Source organism: Perca flavescens, chromosome 14, assembly GCF_004354835.1.
Source record: "Perca flavescens isolate YP-PL-M2 chromosome 14, PFLA_1.0, whole genome shotgun sequence".
Taxonomy (NCBI): Eukaryota; Metazoa; Chordata; class Actinopteri; order Perciformes; family Percidae; genus Perca; species Perca flavescens.
Window position 1 is genome coordinate 13,089,790 of NC_041344.1, and position 12,221 is coordinate 13,102,010.

General features: G+C 39.5%; 1 protein-coding gene across 1 annotated transcript; it reads right to left on the reverse strand.

Moving 5' to 3' along the window:
- Positions 1-942: 942 nt before the first annotated feature.
- Positions 943-11,745, reverse strand: tmem268 (transmembrane protein 268). Its single transcript, XM_028597924.1, has 9 exons — positions 11,585-11,745; positions 8,014-8,155; positions 5,508-5,602; positions 5,290-5,397; positions 4,379-4,531; positions 3,692-3,802; positions 2,344-2,433; positions 1,870-2,091; positions 943-1,495 (listed from the first exon to the last, which is right to left on the reverse strand). Exons 2-9 carry the CDS (start codon positions 8,135-8,137, stop codon positions 1,328-1,330), a joined length of 1,071 nt encoding a protein of 356 aa, XP_028453725.1. The 5' UTR covers positions 8,138-8,155; positions 11,585-11,745; the 3' UTR covers positions 943-1,327.
- Positions 11,746-12,221: the final 476 nt, after the last annotated feature.

A 12,221-nucleotide genomic window follows, 5' to 3' on the forward strand; every position in this document is an offset into this window, starting at 1 on the left:
ATACACAAACTTATGTTCCCCTTAGGTTACTATGGCTGAACAAACAAAGTAAAGAGCGATGACTACAGACGATGAAACTGTGCAAAGTAAAAGATCTAGTGCCACCATCAGGTCAAAGGTATTTTGGTTTATGACCAAATACCTGCAAAACTAACGGCCATCACTGCAGCCTCAGTTGTACATTGTATTAAGTGCTAGTGTGAGAATGCTACAACACACAGATGTATTATAAGAACTTGCCTAATACATCCATGGGGACAATTCGACATTTTCAGACCATAATAGCTTAGCATGTCTGTTTCATGTCTTATTATGTCTTCACATCTCTTATTTTTCTGTCTTCCCCTATTTTTGCTATTGTTTCCACATGATTACGATTTAAAATCCTTTAAACCTGCAATTACTTTTTTTTTAATTATAAATCATATCTGTGAAAATGTGAAGTATGGGCCCAAACAATCCGTCCAATGGAAAAGAGGTTTGAGGGAGAAACTAAAGGTGGGAGCTAAGCCAACCTGTGTGTGAAGGATCACAGATGGCCATTTAGCCTCCTGAGGACAGCCAGGATCTCTAAGATCGTTTAACTTGGCCTCACGCTGCACGCGTCTCTCCTCCATCACACAATCCCAGCTTCCCCCAGGTCAGCCACGCTGGCTGTCTCACTGTGTGTTTGTGCCATCCTGCGGCTCTCTCGCTGGGCTGTCATCTCAGCCACAGCTCCAGGACTGATGGGTAATCGCTGGTGAGAATCCCAGCATCCTACACACAAACATGCATAGATAGATTATACTGTATAATCCACCTACACACATAAAACCAAAGGGTTGAGAACACAAAAACAAACACACTCTGATTCCGCTTCTGTTGCTGACATTTGAGGTAATACATCAAGGAAACTAAATCCAATGATTCTACTGCAGAATGAATCTACTGCAAATCAAATCACAATAATCTATATTTATTATTTGTGCAAATAATTTAAACAGTAAGGCTAAGGCTGTGATTGTCATGTGGGCAAGAGTGCAAATATTGGTTTACAGCAGCTGGATCAGACAGCGTTTGGCATGGTGCAGAAATTGTTGGGAGCAAATGGACGAGGATCCAGGTTGTGCAAATACAGAACAGGCATGAAGACAGCAGCTGAGGTACAGGAGGCTGCAAACTGGAGACTTAAAAACAGAGAAATCAAAAGTGTGAAGCTCTGAAAAGGTTCCTTCATTTGACCTAAACAATATAATCCATGTTTGCTGCAATGGAAGTGCTCCTACATGTCAGTTTGTCTGTTCAAGAGCATGGGTTCAAAGCAAAAGTCTTGACACTGGTTCTGTTATTGAAGGATCTTCTTTTTGATGTACTGGCAGAGGCAGAGAGGGGCGGTGGTGCAGTGATTCCTCTGGGGGTGTAGGCGGTGGTGTGACGGTCCTGACAGCCTCTTAGACACCAGCAGCTTCACATAAGCTGCACTGTAGGTCATCAGAAGCTGGTAGGCTGTAGCCTGCAAAAAAAGTATAATACCACTAATAAATTGTAGTAAGCTGCTTTCACCATGAGAATGAAGAGAGTAAAAGCAAGATTGATGGTGGTACTGAAACTACTTAACTATAATTAAACATGTGCAAAAGAGCAAACTTCAGGCCCTCACACAAAAAAAATCAAAACTCCACATTCTCCTGATCTAGAAAACTAACCAAAAACACCTTAAAAACATTAACTGATCTAGTTTACATGCACTGCAATTTCTTTTTGTGTTTCAGCAAACATATATTGCTAATTCTGATGTATCTATAATAAAACAATGCTGCTGATCATATAAATATAAATTCCGTCAGTGTGGGAGCAAAGACATCTTGCAGCATCATGTCTCTTTACCTGAGCAGGTAACGATGCATCAGGGATGAGGCTGTAGTTGGTGGTGACTTTGGTGCCCTCCTGTTGGCTGGATGAGGTACAGCAGCCGGTGTCCTCGTGTCTCAGCAGAGGCCTCTGTTCATTTGAGTCCTGCTGCTCCACATCTGACCCTTCGTCCTCAGGGACAACAGCCGTGTCCTTGGTCACAAGAACGAGATGCGCCATTTTCCTCTCCAGCTTTTTCTGATGAAAGTGTGAAATTGATCGTTTTAAACTTCCTCCACGCTGTAAAAATGGAAGCTATGAAATGTGTTATTATACTTCAAAGACTAAACTTCTGTTTACCAGAAGAAGATGTAGAAATAAATATCCTTTCAACAGCAGCTAGAATTATGTTTCTATTGATTTTGAGGGAGGACTAACATGGAATTACAAGCAAAATCAATAAAGCAGCAGGAGAACAAACAGAGGGACAGATGTACCCGACTCACTCACCTGGGTGTCATTCACCACAAAGCTGCACTCCTCTAAAGTTTCAGTCAGTGCCCTCAGACAGTGGGACATGTCCCAATACACAAAGTACAGCTGCAGAAAGACACAGAGAGATAAATACAACAGCATCAGTGGCTGCAGAAGCAAAACTATTTAATTTGTGGTTCATTACTGGTGTACTAGCCTGAATCCAGACCACTTAATTACCACCCACAACTCAAATTTTGGCGAGTTCTAACATTTTTATTGATCACATGAAGCTTTTTACTCCCACAAGATTAGTGGAGATGCACTTCAGTACAAGCCATTTATGGTATTAACATTTTGTTTTAGCATTTGTGTTTTTATTTTTTTTATTTTATTACTGACCTCCACATTTTCCCTTTTTTTAAATGTATCTGTTTTTTTATTAGATATATACTATACTACTTGTTTGTCTTACTCCACAGCGCTGTGTAGATAGGTCTGGCAATGCGAGACAATATTACAAGTAAAATAGACCTACTCCAGTGCGCCCAGATAGCTCAGTTGGTAGAGCAGGCGCCCATATATAGAGGTTTACTCCTCGACGCAGTGGGCCCGGGTTTGACTCCGACCTCCAGCCCTTTGCTGCATGTCATTCCCCCTCTCTCTCCCCTTTCATGTCTTCATCTGTCCTTTCAAAAATGCCCCAAAAATTAATCTTTAAAAAACAAAATAGACCTATTCCCTGAATTACCGACAGATCTTGAAGATGACCTTTGTGCTGTTTGCTTTGAGCAAACCCACTCAATACCAACCTTTTCTTGTTGCAGGCCCTTTAGTCAATAAAACTGACTCCAATGATTGGTTCATTGTACAAACCCATAAAACTTTATTTTGCATTCTAGTGGAGATCCTAAAATTTCAAAAGAAACCAAATATTGCAGAATACATTTTGGGAAAATGTCTATAAAGTAAAGCACAAAACATGCAGACGTTTTAATGTATGATGCAGCCATAAAGGATGGCATACTTCAATAATTTACTACTTTCTACTGTTTTTTTTTTTTAGATTAATAGACATCTAATCATTGTCATCTTGCTGTGTCATTGACCACATGGTTTTGTTGAATATTTCTTGATCTCCATGTCATAAATTATCCTCATCATTTTGTTATTACATCTTTGTGTTGTTCTTCCTGGAATGTTGTGTTGTTTGAATGCAAATAAGATGAAACTAAGAAACGAGACAACCACAGAACAGCTGTGTATCAGCCTAAATAATATCTAACAACAGTAGACATGGACACATGTATAAAGACATTTGTACACTTCTAGCCCATATGGGACCTGATATTCTCACAGTTTCAGTTGATTTTATAAGAACAACCTTCATGTTTCCAGTGCAGGACTGCACCCAGTCGGCCACGGCCACCAGCAGCTTGTGTTTCACCATCCTCTCATTCACCTGGATTAACCGAACGTCTACGTTCATGTTGATCTGACACAGAAACAGACAAAGAAACACGTTTGAGAATCATTTATTTCCCATTTCAAGTTTGTAAATTTATTTAAAGATTCCTCTTCAGATATGAATGAGTCAGTATTACTGTAGTCTATATATTGACGACGTTTCATTTCCGTGATTGTTCAGGTGCCGCCGGAAATCCGGAACTCCGGAACTCCGGTGGATTTATGAGGACTATGGTTAACAGCTCCTCAGATCTCTGCAGGGTAAATCCAGACAGCTAAACAGCAAAACTCAGAATGGACTGTCCAATCTGAGTTTTCTGTTGCACCTAAAACTACTTTTGAACGTACACATGTTCCACCAAAACAAGTTCCTTCCTGAGGCTATTTTGCAGCGGCACCGTTGCTCTGTCCGGCGCTTAGGGTCGCCCAAGACGATTGTGATTGGTTTAAAGAAATGCCAATAAACCAGAGCACGTTTTTCTCCCAACCCGGAATGTTGTGTGGACTAGCCAGACCCTCCTCCGCCTCGCTGTGTAGGAAGGTCTGGCAATGCGAGACTAGTATTACTGTTAACTAATTTTATGGTAACAGACCCCCTCTTTACCTCCTTGTTACTGTAGTGGAGAATGAAAATGATGACAGTGGTGAGGAAGATGGAGACCAGGCTGACAGAGAGGCAGAGAACCCAGTAGTCACTGACAGTGATAAAGAGGTGGAGGGTGGAGAACGTGGCACACCACACCACCACATACATCACCTGGAGGGAGAGGAAATATTAATTAGTATATTCTCAGTGACAGGGGTATCCAGCATTTAAAAAAAAAAAGGGAAATATGCTTGCCTTCTTGCAGAAAGTTAGATGAGAAGATAAGAATATAAATATCATGGCTGTCCAGTAAATAGCAGCAGGAGGCAGTTAGCTTAGCATAAAGACTGCTGAAAGTAAGGGGAAACAGCTAGCCTGGCCAAATTCACAAATACGCCTACCAGCACCTTAAGCTCTCTGATTAGGCTAACACACGTTAGCCTATATCTTGTTTGTCTCTGTTCATCAAAAAATAGTTTAAGCATGTAATTCTACGTAAAACTTTTACATTTTTGTTTTTGTATGGAATAAACAAACACACAAGAATTAATGAGCTTCAGAGGTGCTGGTAGGAAGATTTTTTTTAACCTTTGGACGGAGCTAGGCTAGCTGTTTCCCTCTTCAACCGGCTTTAATGCTAAGCTAAGCTAATTGCCTCCTAGCTCCAGCTGTGTAGCAAAACAACCTGGGGTTTCTAGAGCTTCTAAATTTTTTATTTTTATTTTTAAATCTGTCTCTTGAACATTCCCAAACTTTATGGAAGTGTAGCACTAAAACATTGAAGTGCTCATTTGAGACAAACCAAAAACAGAAAAAAGTAAAATGAAAAAAATGAAGTAGGCGAGAATTAAAACTGAAGAGGAATAGGGAGAGAGGGATATGATCAGAGTACATATTTGGTAAACTGGACAGAAAGCTGGAGGACATACCGGTGCCATTATAAAATGGAAGAGAGCCGAGTTAAAAACCATGTATCTCCTAACTGAGGGAAGGTCCAAAGCTGTCTTCAGTGGAGCCTCCATGTCTCTGACTGGAATCTAAAAATGTATAAATGTAACAATTTAACAACCTGGATTAAACACAGATTAAAGTAAAGATATATGAATTTTCCAGTGCCACAGTAGGTCATGTATGTGCGTATGCTGACCTGAAAGCCATCATTCTCGAGTTTGGCACGACACAGAGACAGATCAAAGCTCGGGTTTAGCATCGAACAGTTTGGCATCGCCACTACACACTGACCTGAAAGTAGAGGGAGAAAGAGAGAGAGAGAGAGAGAGAGAGAGAGAGTGTTGAGTTAAATAAAGTTGTAACAATGCTGATTTTAATAACCATGTATGTTTTATGTTTTAAATAATAAATTGTATGCTGCAGTCAGGTTATGAAAATAGGAATTGAATCTAGAATGACTACTAAGGTAAAAACAGCTGGTTATTTCTCTCCCCCTCTCTTCCTGTTTCTTGCAGATAGATTAGGTTAAAACCAACTATTAACGTATGAAGAGAAACGTCTCTTTGAGTCTCCAATCTCCTGGTGCCTAGTCTGGGTTAGAACAAAGGAAATGCATATCTCTGTAGAATCGGCACTACCATGATAAACAACCTTTGTCTGTGACCTGGAGTAAACCTAAATTCAGATTTGTGTCCTTATCCTGAGGGACAGGAATATAATTCAGATCCTGAGATGATCTCAGGACTGCAAGCCTGGGACCCGACAAGGGAACAAGGTTCTGCAGTCTGCTGTTCACAGTGTAGGCTATTGTTTTGTCATGTCGCATGGCTGCAAACTGTGACCCCACAAGGGGAAGCATATGTCTTGCAGTCCACTGCTGGCAGTGTTTCATGTTTTATGTTTGATTGCGTTTTGTCTTGTCGTTTTCATCATGTTGTTCATTAAACCTTTTGCTTAACTTTCAATTCGACCCCAGCCTCTCCTTCCTCCTCAGAAATCAAACGAACACGTCTTTTAGAGATTTCTTAACAAGAGTTATGACAGGATCATCATTATCACTACATAAATGCTGAAAATAGAAGTGTGACAAGAACCTGCATTTGTCTGAAACACTTGTCTGAAAATGTTTAAGGACACAAAAACACAAAAAAATATATAAACTATACAGTCAAATATACTGTAAATAATCCCTCAAATCTCACTGACCTAAGGTGGGCGAGTCCCTACAAACTCATGCTGTACAGCCAAATATTGTTCAAACCTATACACAACATAACTTTAATCCCAAGGTTTCCCTACAAGTCTAATGAAACTCAGCGCAAATTCTTTCAGGAAGACTTCTATATTACGGCAATCACCACTATCGCTCCCTAAAACTATTTAGCTGTTAAGAGGCGTTCACTTTTCAGTAAACAAACCAGAATTGGCCACAAAATTCATGATCCAATCACAGCATGACATCCTGCTTTAAATGTCTTCTCTCCTTGCTATCAGCTGTCTTTTAAGGCAAATGTGCAACCCTACTCCTCCCCTTCCACCTCCGGGCATTGTCAATCACTACAACCTGAGTCCCTTTCAGGTCCTTCGTTCGGTCACCGGGTTCCCTCTCCCCCATCACCAGTGTCTAGGCTTCATCTGGGGGAAATGTCTGGCTTCTCTACCCCTTTCAAATATTTTTAATTATGGATTCTAATCCCCAAAGACTCTGTACATTTCATATCATATTATGCTTATTTACAATAAATATTTGCATATCTGCAACAAAGTCTCTCCTGATTGAATTAGGCTCTATGTTGAATTGTTAAAAGATTTCTAATTTACATCATTGCATGACTGTTTACTGGCATCTGAGGCATGTGAGTGTGATGTTATGGTGACTACACAGTGATAATGCTTGTCTAATGGTGTAGAAGTACTTGTACAGTACACACGGTAGGGCTGGTCACGAGGTAATCTAAAATAAAAGCACTGATCTTTTTTATACTATAGTGACATAAACTATAAGAAAATCTGAAACAAGCACTGTAGGGCAAAGGTTTATGAGACAAGACAGCTGTAACACTTTAGTGTGACTGGTGCACATTTAATACTTAACTTGTCATGGTTGTGTATGTTTCTGTTTCCTGTTTTATTTTGTAGTCTGTTTTTCTCCTTTGTCTTGTCCTGTTTACTTCCTGCCTTGTGTTTTCCCACCTTTGTAATTGTCTGCCCCACCCTGATGTGTTTCACCTGTTCCTGAGCCCTAGTGTCACCTATTTCTTGTTTCACCTCGTTACGTCTTGTATTTGTATTTAGTCTCTGTGTTGTCTTTGTCTGTTGTCAGATCAGTGTACTGTATTGTTTGGAGTGTTTGTGTGTGGAGTCTGCCCCGTTGTCTCAGTGTTCTAGTTCTAGTCGGTATTCCTGTTCTTTTGCTTCCTCTACATTCTGGAATGATTTTGCCTGCTACATAGAGGATCTTTTTATTGTGATTAAATCCTCAAGCTCGCCACTGCCTGGCTGTCTCTGCATTTAGGTCCTGCAATTCTCTGCACCTTGTGAAATAACTTTTGTTACCAAAATCTGTTTCAGGATTTATTGAGGGTGACATTGAAATTCAAAAAGATGCAGTGAATAAGTAATCTAAAAATATGACACAGAGTGAATTAAGAGTGTTTTTGCTGAACAATTCACCAAATAAAAACAAAGAGGCAGCTGATTACCATTTGACCAGGTGGGTCTGTTATTGTTGCTGGCCTGCTGTGGCTGAGCTTTGGTTTGTCTGATCTGCACATCCACCTCACTCTCCTCCATCACATGACAAACTCTGTTCATGTCCTCCATCATCTCAGAGGTAACCACGTCCTAAATAAAAAAAACAAAGCAGGAGAAAACGAGGAAAAAGCTGCTGTCTTAAGAATAGAATTCTGAAAGTTTGTTATGATTTCCTGTTAAGAATTTTTGAAAAAACAGAAATTGAATGAAAGAGGTCTTGAAACCTGACACTCAAACATCCCTGAATCTTTCATTTCAGTCAGAACAAAAGAGGATCCAGTGGTTTCATGTGGCAGCAGACATGCATCGTTAGCAATTACATGAAGTCGCAAAAGAAAGGACTGCGACAGAGATCATGGTCGAAAGTAGGTGCCAGCAATCTAAAATAACATGAAATCAGTGTTCATGTGATTGTGACTGATACAGGAAGGTAATAATTATTCAGGAGCAATGCTGTTGCGTAAAAATTTGGAGAAACTTAGTGAGGCAGCATATTCCATCACATTAAATAAAATAGAGGTATTTATTTACTGTATCTGGACGTGTGTCATAACACAATGATTCCCAACCAAAGGCACACCTCAGGCAGTCTCCCCCCCCCAACAAAATAAGGTCCTATGTTCCCTCAGCCCTGTTCCCTCAAGGATTTCCCCCCAAATTAGGGTCAGTGTTCCCTTACGGTTGAAAGAATTAGCGTTAGCTAAAAGTAACAGATAAGCAGTTGAAGAGTTACCGTTAGCTAAAGGTAATGGATAAACAGTTGAAAGAGTTAGTGTTAGCTAAAAGTAACTGATAAACGGTTGAAAAAGTTAGCTAAAAGTAGTAGATAAACAGTTGAAATAGTTAGCTGAAAGTAACGGATGAACAGTTAAAATGGGTAACGTAGGTAAAAGTAACAGATAAATAATTAAAAGAGTTAGCGTTAGCGAAAAGTAAAGGATAAACAGTTGAAAGAGTTAGCGTTAGCTAGTAATGGATAAATGCTTAAAACTTCCAGCTTAATGTCACTCCATATTGTAACTGTTATGAGTATGGGTATCGTTTGGATTTTTACGATTCTGATGCCGAACCAGTACTTTTAAAACAATTCCGATTCCTAAACCGATTCTTGAAAAACAGAAAAATGACATCAAAGAAAGGCTCTTTTATAGAGTTTAAAGCCACACTTTTGACCGCTTCGCTTTAGGCATTTTAAATGCACTAAAAGCTAGCTAGTTAACGATAGACTAGCAGAGCAAGTGCAACAATCACGTGCAGTGAATGGTTAATATGCTTTTACATCCGTTTTGGTGAGTCCAGAGGGAAAATATGATAGCCTACATTTACGGTAGCTAACTAACGGTAGACTACAGAGAAAGCGTGATATTTTTACGTCCGTTTTGGAGAGACAGAGGGAAAATATTTCACTCAACATATTAAGTGGAACCGAAATGAGGAACCGAAATTTGCGTTCTAATCTGGTCCGATTCCTACCGGTTGCGTAGGAACCGGTTCCATAGTAGAACTGGGTTTCGGTACCCAACCTTGACCAAAGCAGCCTAAACACTGATGGTTCTATTTTATGAAAAAACTAATTAGAACTGTTTCCACTTTTATATAAAAAAAGTGTTAAATAACATCCAGTTTATACTTCATTCATAAGGGGAAGGTAGAGGGGTACTTGAGCTCATTTGATGTGTGGGCACATCAGACATGATGAAAGGTTGGGAACCACTGTCCTAACTGATTAAACATGTCATGCTTGAAGAAAAGGAGTGGTCCTGCCAGATGAGTGTGATCTTTTTCTAAAAGCCCTTCAGATTAACCACAGCCTTTATCTGACAGACATGTTTACAATTTATTTAAAGAAAGGCAGAACGTCTCAAAACCTGCAGGAAACCAGATCACTTCTGCTGTCAGGGCTGATGGCCTTTACTGCAGTGACATTGTCATGGTTTTATCTGCTCTTATCTGCTATTTAAGTGAGTTTACATTTTTATGAACCATTAGAGTTGCCAATATCTGTACTGCCTTAAAGTGTCCAGAATGTCATGTTTTATCATTACATAGCTCAATCTGTTTAGAGGATAAGAGGTATCTTTAGTCGTGACTCTGGACCTCCATATAGCACACTTTTTTTTATAAAACTAAACCAGCTCTCTCTGCGTCTCTTTCCATCTTGTAGGCCTACTCTCGTCTGCATGCCTGTGACGGAGCCACATTTTTGCACTTAAGTGTGAAAACTCAATGCTGCAGTTCTGATGTAGTCTAACCTCTTTCTCAGTCCTCTCTTTACACACAGGCCTCTCTGCCTTTATCTACACTCATTTTCACTTCCTTGCATGTAAATAAAGTCACACATAATCTAGGGCATTTTATTACTGCCTGCTTACATTGCACTGTGAAAAGGCTACCCTTCTCCCTTTTCACTAGGCCCTGTTCCCAAGATTGTTACTGTTTTGTGTCTGTTTAATTCTTAATTTCACTGTAATGTCGTTGTTTTAGTTTGTTACTTTATTCTTTGACATAGGCCTGTTCGGCAGGTTTTATGGGTTCATTAGGTCCTTTCTGTAGGGAGGGGCTGGGCAATACTAAGGTGAAGAACAATAGGTAAGATAGTGCTCCAGTAAATGACATGTTTATAATATTTGGGGTGCCTACTGTAGTGGGTGCACATATATGTATAAATAGTAATGTTGGCAGTAACTGATCTATCCAATTGTAATGATGTTTTGAGAAACTTAAGTGTAACTGTTGCTTGCTCAGGATAGCTCACCCTATAATCACCTGCGCTGGTGGTAGGTTCTAATTAAGGGAGGCTGAGTTAAAAAGGGCTTCAGGAGAAGAAGGTTTGAGAATCTTGGCAGCTTGCTGTGAGGTTGCTGTTTTGTTTGCTGTTATTTTGCCTCAGTTTAATATCTTGTTTTTTGTGTTTTGGTTTTGAGTATATTTTGGTGTCATTTTTGTTTATAAAGACAAATTGAGAACTTGAAAAGCCTCCTCTCCAGTCGTCAATCGTGACATGCACCTGCTCAAAAAGAGAAAAGAAAACATACTATTGTTCACACATGTCAGTGCAAGCAGAAGGCTGTGGTCAAACACAGACAGCAGTATTTCCCTGTTAGATAGAGGAAACCGCCCAGATGTATTAAGCTTTTCAGTAAAAACTCAACTCACAATCTCATATCTTAAAATTGCATATTGTCTGTCTGTTTTCACGCCCATGTGTGTTGTGTTACATACTGCTGGACCTCATTACTTTGTATTTGTGTCTATTTAAGGAGCAATTCCTGCAGAAAAACATTTCCCAATATTCTTTTTTTCCTAAGTTAAACTGATATTTGCATATTGAGCTGTCATACTTATAATAATTAATCTCCAAAAACTTGAAATCTGTATGCAATTAAAAGCTCTTATTGGACATAAGGGTATATAAAAGGGACATTTCTTTGTGCACAAATCACCTCTGAAGTCATGAAACCAAAACCAACTAAAATGAAGCTAGGAAGTCCATATTTAACATGATCAAACACAGCTTACCTGCGTTTTAGATGTAAGACCATCATGTCAACAAAACTGTGATTATATTTCCTTGTCGGCCAGATATGTATTAGATCCCTTGAAAGCAGCAATATACTCTATGTCTGCGCCTATATTATACAGTCTGTAGTCTGCTAAAACAGACTGTGGCGTATGTTGCTTTGACACTTTCTTTCACTTTTTCTTTCTGAGAGAGAGCAACTCTCTCTCTCTCTCTCTCTCTCTCTCTCTTAACGTGTGACTCAGATCAGCTCGGCCTCATGACTACAGGAATGTGGTTTGTGGTTCTCAGCTCAACACAATCAACCCTAGTAGAAGGCGGGTAAACATTTTTATATGTAGAGGGTAATTAAAAAAGCCCATTCACACCTTATTTTGACGTGGGACTTGTGGTTTTGACATAGACTAAAGTCTGTCTTTTATTGGCATTACGGAGATTTTCCATTTGGTTTTCAGTTTGGCATCATGTAGTGGATCAATGGAGGTCATACATACAAGGGATAAAAATTCATACGCACGTTTCCCTTACTGCAATTGTGAAGACATTGGATAGAGGTCTACACTTACAATACATGAATCTACTTTTGGTTTTATATGAGTCTTCTGTTTTTGCTTTTTGCTGCAAATTGCTACAAAA

Excerpts from the sequence above, each read along its gene's own strand:
- tmem268 (XM_028597924.1), bottom strand. The coding sequence starts at position 8,137 with ATGATGGAGGACATGAACAGAGTTTGTCATGTGATGGAGGAGAGTGAG. Across the intron at positions 5,398-5,507 it reads TCGAGAATGATGGCTTTCAG|ATTCCAGTCAGAGACATGGA; the intron begins GTCAGCATACGC and ends ATACATTTTTAG. Across the intron at positions 3,803-4,378 it reads TCCACTACAGTAACAAGGAG|ATCAACATGAACGTAGACGT; the intron begins GTAAAGAGGGGG and ends TTTCTGTGTCAG.